The sequence below is a fragment of the Suricata suricatta genome, chromosome 1 (genome assembly GCF_006229205.1).
Source record: "Suricata suricatta isolate VVHF042 chromosome 1, meerkat_22Aug2017_6uvM2_HiC, whole genome shotgun sequence".
Taxonomy (NCBI): Eukaryota; Metazoa; Chordata; class Mammalia; order Carnivora; family Herpestidae; genus Suricata; species Suricata suricatta.
The window spans coordinates 34,136,498-34,147,028 of record NC_043700.1 but is presented as its reverse complement, the minus strand read 5'-3'; the positions used below and the strand labels follow the sequence as shown (position 1 = coordinate 34,147,028).

Genomic DNA, 10,531 nt, shown 5'->3' with positions numbered 1-10,531 from the left:
AAAAAAAAACAATAGCCAAAACATGGAAAGAGCCTAAATGTCCATCACCTGATGAGTGGATCAAGAAGATGTGGTCTATATATACAATGGAGTACTACATGGCAATGAGAAAGGATGAAATATGGCCATTTGTAGAAAAGTGGATGGACCTCGATGGTGTCATGCTAAGCGAAATAAGTCAGGCAGAGAAAGACAGATACCATATGTTTGCACTCATAGGTCTAACAGGAGAGCAGGAGAAGCCTAATGGAGGACCAGGGGGAGGGGAAGATGGAAAAAGAGTTGGGGAGAGAGAGGGATGCAAAATTTGAGAGACTACTGAATACTGAAAATGAACTGAGGGCTGAAGGGGGAGGGAGGGAAAGAGGTGGAGGTGATGGAGGAGGGTACTTGTGGGGAAGAGCACTGGGTGTTGTATGGAAACTAATTTGACAATAAACTACTTTTAAAAAAATACCAAAAAATTTCCTACTGAAAAAAAAAATGAATAGTTAAGCAAACTGTAGTACATTTATACAATGGAATATTACTCAGCACTAAATATGAACAAACTACTTACACATACAGCCTCCTAAATAGATTTCAAGGATATTATCCTGGGTGACAAAAACTAATCTCTACAGGTTACTACATGATTCCAAGATTATAACATTCTCCAAATGACAGAATTATAGAGATAGAGAGAATTGATTAGAATGAGGGACTAGGGATACAGGGGAGAGGTATGACTATACAGTAAAGCCATGAGAGAGTTCCATTTTTGTGATGGTTCCATGAAATTACACATGCTATAGAATGGCACAGAACTACACACACACGTGCATGTGCGTGCACACACACACACACACATTCATATAAAAAGAGATGAAATTGAAATAATACCAAAACCAATTTCCTTTTTTATATCATACAGGGTAAATGTATTAAGACAATCTAGGTGAAGAGTAGACAGAGCCTCTCTGTACTATTTTTACTTTCCATTAAAGTGTAATCATTTCAAAATAAAAAGTTTAATTAAAAAAAAAGACCACCAATAACTGTGGCTAATTCTAAGTAAATGGATTCTGTGTAATAGTATCCTTCTTAATATTTTTCACCATTTCAAAAATTATTCTACAATATATTACCTTTATAATTTATATTTCTATTAATTTTCTATTATTAAAACATTGAAAAGATGTTATAAACACCAAAAATACTGAAAATATATGTTGTGAACTATAAAGAGAATTTATCTCTAGGTGAAGATAGTATGAATGTTTTTTTCCTCTTCTCTATTTTCAAGTCATTTTTGATATCTGTATTATTTCATAAATTTTAAAATTGCATTAGATTTAATAAATCAAATAAAATTCAGCCAGAAAATAGAATGAGGAAGCACTCTAGAACTGATTAATTCCAACAAAATGTGTTAAGCAAAAGAAAAAAAAAAGTAAAAAAGAATATATAGTATACTACTTTTTGTTTAACAAAGGAGATATAAAAATGCACATATCAGCTCCACTGTGCAAAAACTAAAGGGTAAGATAACTAGAAACTAAATAAAAAGTAAGATAATAGAAACAAATAATAAAATCTAATTGTTTTTCTGTTGGGAGTAGGGGAGAGTGATGGGAATGCAATAGAAAGTTTGCAGGGATGGGAATGGAGTAGAAGGTTAAAACAATAATAATTCTCTGAGTATAATCATATATAGTTCTGAATATTAAAAATCATTTTATATTTCACATATCAAACCTAAAATAAAATAAAATGAAGAAGGACAGGGGAATATCCCAAAGGGTACGTCTTTCAACTAAATAATCTAACTACATCTCATAGGAAAAATGGATTAACCCAAATAATTCTTGAATAAATTTATTATTTCTTTTGTTGTTTTTTTTTAACAGTCACAAATATGAAAAAGTAGGAGGATAGAATGAACCCTATATTGTGGATTTAATTTGAAAGTATAATTTTTACCTCGTTCTTTTTAATGTAGATATATATGGAAATATATATACATGTATACATATACCATATATTCATGTATATTTATCTATATGTTTACATATACATGAATATTATAAAGATGTAGATTTTCTAGCTCTGTCTGTTGATGGGACCAGAAGCAGTGACACTCCAGTAGCAAAAAGCACAATTAATATCTAGATGTTGGTACTGAAATACCATTTCCCATTCAAATGAACCAGAGCTTTTTAGAGAATGGCTGATATTAGGAACTAGGGAAAGAAACATACAACATGAATGTGGAACATCTGTGATCCCGGAAAGTAAGGAAGCACTCAAAAAGAATAACAACAACAAAAAAACTCACAATGTTAATAGTTTGTCAAAGAGACACATGAGTCAACTGAAAGAACTCCCAATGGCCAAAGCTAGAAACAATGAAATATAGTAGTATTGGATTATAACCCAGACTCTAACATAAATATCCATGGGTCTATACTCTTACAAATAAATGACTGAATAAATAAATGGAGAAGGATATACAAACCTTCAGTGAAGAGAAATTCAAAATAATTTATGTAGCTATTGAGTTCCCAAGAAGGTGAAACATAACTTCCTACTCTTGAAGTATGACTATGCACAGTAACTTCTTTCAAGTAATTACAACATGGAAAGAGAACTAAAGAGTAACTTTACAGTGAGAAATCTGACAAACATTACCTCAGGCAGGTCATCAAGGTTAACATCAACAAGTATGTACATTTGATAATGATATGATGAAAGGGCACTTTACCTCTGGGTCTTCCTCCCAAGCCTAATCATAAGAGAAACATCAGACAAATCTCAATTTAAGGGACATTCTACAGAGAGTATCTGACCAATTCTCCTCAAAACTGTCAAGGTCATCAAAAACAAAGAAACTATGAGAAACTGTCACTGTCAAGAGAAGCCTAATGATACATAACTAATAATTGTAATGTGGTATTATGGGTAGAATCCTGGAAAAGACATTAGGTAAAAGAAATCTGAATGAAGTATGGAATTTATTTAATAATAATGTATCAACATTTCATTGATTATAACAAATGTACCATATTATTGTTAATATTAGTAACTGGGAAAATTGGATGTGCTGCTTATGGGGAAAGGTGGGCAAGAGGGAAATTTGGGGACGTAATGGTATGTTCTAAAACTGGATGTGGTGATGGTTGTACAATTCCATACATATATCAAAAGCAAAGATTTGTACACATCATGGGTAACTTTTACGGTAAATAATATCTCAATAGGCCTGTTTAAAAATAAATTGTTTGGTGTATGTTCAAAATGAGTTCAACTATAAAAAATATTCTTAAAACACTTGAAATTTTGTAGTTCTAATTACCATATCAGGGCCACACACGGTGCCATCTTCTACAAATGTATCATCTCTTTCTTCAGGAGTTTCAATTGTTGTCAATGTATTTCTAGGTATCCTTTCACTGGTTCGGTATGTAGATACACACATTTCCTCTCGTACATGTGTGTAAATCACAGATAAATTTGCACGTGATACTAATGCTTTGTGTGGCCAAGCACAAACTAATTTTCCACATAGAAGATTACTAGAAGCATAAGGCAGAAAAAAAATTCTCTTTACTGAAATAACATAGATATATCTAAGTTTTTTAAAAAGTGTCTTACTAATTTAACTCCAGATCTCAACAATTTTCTCTCGGCAAATTTTTTGGGCACACTGACTTATGTATGATGTGACTCTTTTTGTTTTGTGAGGCTATGTGGCAAGGGAAAAATTAATTATTTTTGCAGCCTGACAGCCCTGATCTGTCTTATGTTAGCTTCTGAAATTTGAGCAAATTATCACTAGTTTTCAATTCTTTCATTAGTAAAATGGGGTAAATAATTCTCACTACAAATGTTATTGTTATAACATTATGGGCACTGAACACATGTTATTTGTAGGCAATTGGTAATATTGTTCAGCTCAGTACACAAAACAAAGAAATGTGTGATAAAATGCCATATAGTAAGATCTGAGATATATTAGCATACACATTCTAGGATCTTGGCAATACATAAATAACAGCCCAAACAAAATTATAATTTTCTAAATACATACGCATAGTTACAATAAAATTTTCCACAGTTTCCATATCTGTCTCCTCTTGAGTTTACTTCATCATAACAAGCAAATGGAGCACCTCTAGAAGCTGAAAGAAAAAAAAACTTAAGTAAATTACAATACATAATTCCAATAATCATTATAGAAATAATAAAATCACCTTGGAAATTATAATGTGGTACCTAAGAAGGCTTATGATTATGTAGCATTAAAAAGTTGCTGGGGTAGATCTGATTAAAAAGAGAGCTCCTCACTTTAAACCTATAGACTTTGTTCTGCACCAAACAGAAAATAAACAGCAAAATTATTCAAATGGTGTTATATTATTAGAAATATATATAGCCATAGCTCTCTGTTTGTCCTCTAATTTATTTACTTTCTTAGTTTCCTACCCAATATGAAAAAACAAGAGAGAAAGAGTATCTATAATGCAATAGTGATAAGAAACCCAAAGAGCATTTTACTTAACTCTTCTTCTTCCACACTTGAGCCCTTGTCTCTGTTTCCTAGTATCCTAACAATCATGAAAAAAAGAATTTTGAAGGGTTCCAGTCACAGAAGGCGATGTAGGAAGACCCTGAATTCTCCTCCTTCCATGGACACACCAAACCTATTTACATCTATTTATAGAGAAATTCCTCCTGAAGAATTGAGTACTGACTGAATGGCTTCTACACAATGAAAGACAGAAAGACCATAAAGAGAATCGCAAGAGAGGTGCTGAGACATGGTAACAAAGGAAACTTCTACCCTTGATGCTCCAGTGGGGAGGGATAAGACGGAGGGACCATGAGCAGATTCATCTGCCCTGAAGTCACAGGGGAAAAAGCTGCAATTTAAAAGAGCAACTAAAATATAAAAGATCCAGTCCTAGAACTCTGCCAAATGCTGGAAGAGCTGCTGGAACTCTCTGTGGTCAGAGGGGCTGCCACGCTCCCTCCATCTTGATAGCATAGGTGGGAGCAGTGTCCTGATGCCAGCTTCTTCAGTGAGACATGGGACGTTAGCCCATACTAGCCATGGACCCTGTCAGCACAGGTAAAAAGCTGTGGTTTAAGAGAGCAGCTAGAGTATAAAACAACTAGACTTAGAATCTTGCCTCATGGCAAGGAATCTACTAGAACTTTCTTTGAGCTGGAGGGGCTGGCAAGAACCATGATTTGCATCCCCTTTACACCTTGATAGTATGGACAGGAAAGGGGCCTGGGTGCCCCAGCTGGTCTACTACCTCAGTGAGTCCCAGGTCTCCTAGCCCATGCCATCCCCAGCAATCCCACAAAGGTAGCCCAAGCCACACCAAGGCACCCCTGGTCTCTATTCACTACATCTCCAATCATCTTGATCAACTGACATAGGTGCAAAGCACCCGGGAACACACCAGGCCCATACCATCGTAGCTATAGATGGCTTGCTGGGCCACCCTAGCTCAGAATGTCCTGGGACTTCCCAGCTCACACCTACTTCAGCTCCAGCCACCCCACAAGAACAACCCCTGCACACAGTGCCCTGGGAAGCCCCCGCCCATGCCCTGCCTTGCTTTAGCTACCTTGACAGGATACCCTGTGCATGGAGTGCCTTGGGACAATGTGACCTTCATTCACCTCAGCTTTAGCTCTGCACTCTGTGCAAAGAGCCTTGGGACCCCACCCCCACTAGGTTTTCACCCACTTCAGCTTACAAGAACAAAGACCAAGGTCAACTGAAGGAAGTAAAGACAAAAGATCAAAGTAGAAATAAATTTTTAAAAATTAACAAAAACAACAGAAAACATCAATGAAACTAAGAGCTGGTTGGTTCTTTAAAAAGATAAACAAAATTGATAAACCTTTAGCCAGACTCATCAAGAAAAAAATGAGAGAAGACTCAAAGAAATAAAATCAGAATGAAAGAGTAGAAATAACAATTAATATCACAGAAATACAAAGAGACTACTATGAAAAATTATATGCCAACAAATTAGAAAACCCAGGAAAAACTAAATTCTTAGAAACATACAACCTTCCAATAGTGGACCAAGAGGAAACAGAAAATTTAAGGGCACCTCAGTAAGGTGAGTGATTCTTATTTTTGGCTTGGATTGTAATTCAAGGTCATGGGATCGAGCCCCACGTTGGGCTCCACATTGAGCATGGAGCCTGCTTAAGATTCTCTCTCTCTCTCTCTCTCTCTCTCTCTCTCTCTCTCTCTCCCCTCTCCTCTCCTCTCTCTCTCTCCTCTCTCCTCTCTGCCCCCTCTCCCCTGTTCATGTATACTCTCTCTTTAAAAAATTTTTTTAAAGATGAAATAGAAACTCTGAACACACCAATAACTAGTAATGAAATCAGTACTCAAAAAACTACCAAAAAACAAAAGTTGAGGACTAGAATTCTACTAACCATTTAAAGTAGAATTAACATCTATTCTCCTCAAACCTCCAAAAAATATAAGAATATAGAAATCTTCAAATACTCTATGCAACCAGCATCGGCTTAATACTAAAACCACACAAACACACTACAAAAAGGAAAACTACAGGTCAATATCTCTAAGGGATATACATGCAAAATCCTCAATAAATATCAGCAAATCACATTTAACAATATACGAGAATCATTCACCACAATCCAGTGGGATTTATTCTGGGGATGCAGTCAGGGATGGTTCAATATTTACCAATCAATCAACGTGATACACCACATTAACAAAATGAGGGGAAAAACCATATGATCATTCATCAAATGCAGAAAAAGCATTTGACAAAATTCAATAACTTTTTATGATAAATCTCAACAAAGTGGGTTCAGAAGGAATATACCTCAACATTATAAAGCTCACATCTGAAAAACCCACAGCTAACACAGACCCAATGGTGAAAAATGACCCTTTTCCTCTAAGATCAGGAACAAGACAAGTATGTCCACTCTCACCATTTTTATTCAACTTAGTACAGGAAATTCTAGCTACAGTGATTAAACAAGAAAAAGAAATACAAGATATTCAAATTGGTAAGGAAGAAGTAAAACAGTCACTATTTGCAGAGGATATGATACTATATATAGAACAGCCTAAAGACTCCACAGAAAAACTATTAGAAGCAATAATAAGTTCAGAAAAGTTGCATGATATAAAATCAATATGCAAAATTTGCATGTGCCTGTACACACACAATGAAGTATAAGAGAAATTAACAAAACAACCCAATTTATAATTGCACCAAAAAAAAAAAAACCCTAGGTATAAACGTAAACAAGAAGGTGAAACATCTGTACTCTGAAAACTAAAACGGTGATGAAAGAAGTTGAGAATGACACAAACTAATGAAAGATTCCATGCTCATGGAATGGAAGAATCACTATTGTTAAAATTTTCATACTACCCAAAGCAATCTACACCGTCAGTGCAATCTTATCAAAAATCCAACAGCATTTTCACAGAAATAGAACAAATAATATTAAAAGTTTTATGGATCATGAAAGACTTCAAACAGCCAAAGCGATGTTGAAAAAGAACAACGCTAGAGATATCATAATCCCAGGTTTCAAGATATGCTGCAAATCTGTAGTAATCAAAACAATGTGGTACTGGAACAAAAACAGACACATAGATCAAGAGAACATAATCCAGAGACCATAAATCAGCCCACACACACACTGTCAATTAATCTAGGACAAAAGAGACAAGAATATACATGGGAAAAGGCAGACTCTTCAATAAATAGTGCTGGAAAAACTGGACTACTACATGAGAAAGAATAAAACTGGCCCACTCTCTCACATGATTCACAAAAAAACCCCTCAAAATGGATTAAAGACCTAATGCAAGGCACAAAACCATAAAACTCCCAGAAAAAAACACAGGCAATAATTTCTTTGACATCAGTCATAGCAGCATTTTTCTAAATATGTCTTTTCAGGCAAGAAAAACAAAATCAAATATAAACTATTAGGACTACATTAAAATAAAATGCTTTTGCACAGCAAAGGAAACCATCAACAAAGCAAAAAGGCAATCTACTAAACAGGAGAAGATATTTGCAAATGATATACCCAATAAAGAGTTAAGCTCCAAATTATGTAAAGAATTTATGCAACTCAACACCAAAAATAAACAAACAATCCAATTTAAAATGTGGACAGACGACCTAAATAGACATTTTCCAAAGAAGACATCTAGATACCCAACAGACACTTTAAAGATACTCATCACTAACCATCAGAAAAATGCAAATAAAAAACAAACTGAGACATCACCCATACCTCTCAGAATGGATAGAATCAAAAAGACCATTAAAGACAAGGATGTAAAGAAACAGGAACCCTTGTGCACCTTTGGTGGGAATGTAAATTGGTATAGCCACTGTTGAAAACAGTATGAAAGTGCCTCAAAAAATTAAAAATAGAAATATCATATGATTCAGTAATTCTATTATTGGGTGCATATCCAAAAAAAAAACACACAAAGAAAAAACATAATTCAAAAAGATACATGCATCTCTATGTTGACTGCGGCACTATTTATGGTAGACAAAATATGGAAGCAACCCAATCATCCATCAATACATGAATGGTTAAAGAAGATGTAATATTCTTTATACACACACACACACACACACACACACACACACACACACACTGGAACATTACTCAGCCATAAAAAAACAATTAGATATGAACATCTGTGACAAAATTTATGGGCCAGAGGGGATTATGCTAAGTAAAATGAGTCAGAAAGAGAAAAACAAGTACCATATGATTTCACTTAATTGTGAAATCTAAGACAAAACATATGAACAAAAAGCAAAAACAAAAAGCAGAAACAGACCCATAAATACAAAGAATAAACTAATGGTTGCTGGGCGAGAGGTGTGGGAGAAGGGCAAATGGGTGAACAGTAATGGGAGATAAAGGCTTCCAGTTATTGAATGAATAAGTCATTAGGGTAAAAAGTACAACATAGAAAATTAGTCAATGATATTGTAATAGTGTTGTATGTTGACAGATGGTAGCTACACTTATGGTGAGCAGCATAATGCATAGAGTTGTTGAATTATTATGTTGTACATCTGAAACTACTGTAACATTATGTGCCAACTATACTTCAATAAAAACAAGAATTATTGGGACACTTGCGTGGCTCAGTCAGTTCAGTTTATCAAGTTGACTCTTGATATCAGTTCAGATCATGATCTCAGGGTCACAGGATTGAGCCCCACATATGGCTCCATGATGAATACAGAAACTACTTAAGATCCTCCCTCTCTCCGCCTACCCCTCTCCCATCCTCACACTCTCTTTCTTAAAATAAAAAATAAAATCTTAAAAACAAAGAATTACTGAATTTTAAAAACAGGAAGGATGCCAATGTTCATCTACTTCACCCTTTTTATAGGTTTAGTTATGTATAATTTTAAAATTATTTTAAAAATCAGAGGAGCCAAGATGGCGGAGAGGAAGGGAGCTCTGTAAACTTCGTCTGCCCCATCTATCAAACTGAGAAGGACATTACTCTCATCTGCAAGAGTGGATGGAAAAAACACAGACTCCAGAAAAAAGACAACCTCAAAGATGCCTGAGTAAGTGAGTGCAAACTGGGGAGACTGGAAAACGGGCCAGCACAAAAGGGGCAGGGGAGGTGGGAGCCCCAGCCCAACATGAGGAAAGCATGTGGAGGCCCTGAAAACAAAGGAAAGAGAAAGAGAAACTGAACACGCTCATAGCCACAGGAAACAGTCTGGAAAACCTCCAAAAATGTGGAGGTTAAAAACCACCCTACTAAAGAATGATTGGGCTAATCAGGCAATTAGAGAAGAAATTTAAAAATATATGGAAACCAAGGAAAACGAAAATACAACAATCCAAAATCTCTGGAACGCAGCAAAGGCAGTCCTATGAGAAAGTATATTGCAATCCAGGGCAATCTCAACAAACTAGAAAAAGTGCAAATTCAAAATTTAACAGCACACCTACTGGAACTAGAAAGGAAGAAGCAAAAGCATCCCAAACCTAGCAGAAGAAAGAAATAATAAAGATCAGGGCAGAAATAAACAATATAGAATCCACAAAAACAGTCAAGCAGATCAATGAAACCAAGAGCTGGTTCTTTGAAAAAGTAAACCAAATTGATAAACCTCTAGCCACGCTCCATAGAAAGAAAAGAGAGAGCACCCAGATAGACAAAATCATGAATGAAAAAGGATCTGTTACAACCAATCCCTTAGAAATACAAGCAATCATCAGAGATTACTATGAAAAACTATATTCCAACAAAATGGACAACACAGAAGAAATGGACAAATTCCTAAATGCACATGCACTGCCAAAATTCAAACGAAGATAGAAAGCATGAATAGACCGATAACCAGTGAAGAAATCGAATCCGTTATCAAAAATCTCCCAATGAATAAGAGCCCAGGGCCAGATGCCTTCCCAAGGGAATTCTACCAGACATTTAAAGCAGAGCTCATAGCCATTCTTCTCAAAC

At 35.4% G+C, this 10,531-nt stretch overlaps 1 protein-coding gene across 2 annotated transcripts in view; it reads right to left on the bottom strand.

Moving 5' to 3' along the window:
* The window catches only part of LOC115290778 (disintegrin and metalloproteinase domain-containing protein 5-like), a 110,433-nt gene that overhangs the window by 30,442 nt on the left and 69,460 nt on the right, over positions 1-10,531 (bottom strand). For both annotated transcript variants that reach the window (XM_029938612.1, XM_029938637.1), the window contains exons 15-16: positions 4,070-4,160; positions 3,335-3,554 (exon numbers count right to left, since the gene is read on the bottom strand). In XM_029938612.1, the coding sequence (XP_029794472.1) occupies positions 3,335-3,554; positions 4,070-4,160 (311 nt within the window). The remainder of the gene's footprint in view (positions 1-3,334; positions 3,555-4,069; positions 4,161-10,531) is intronic.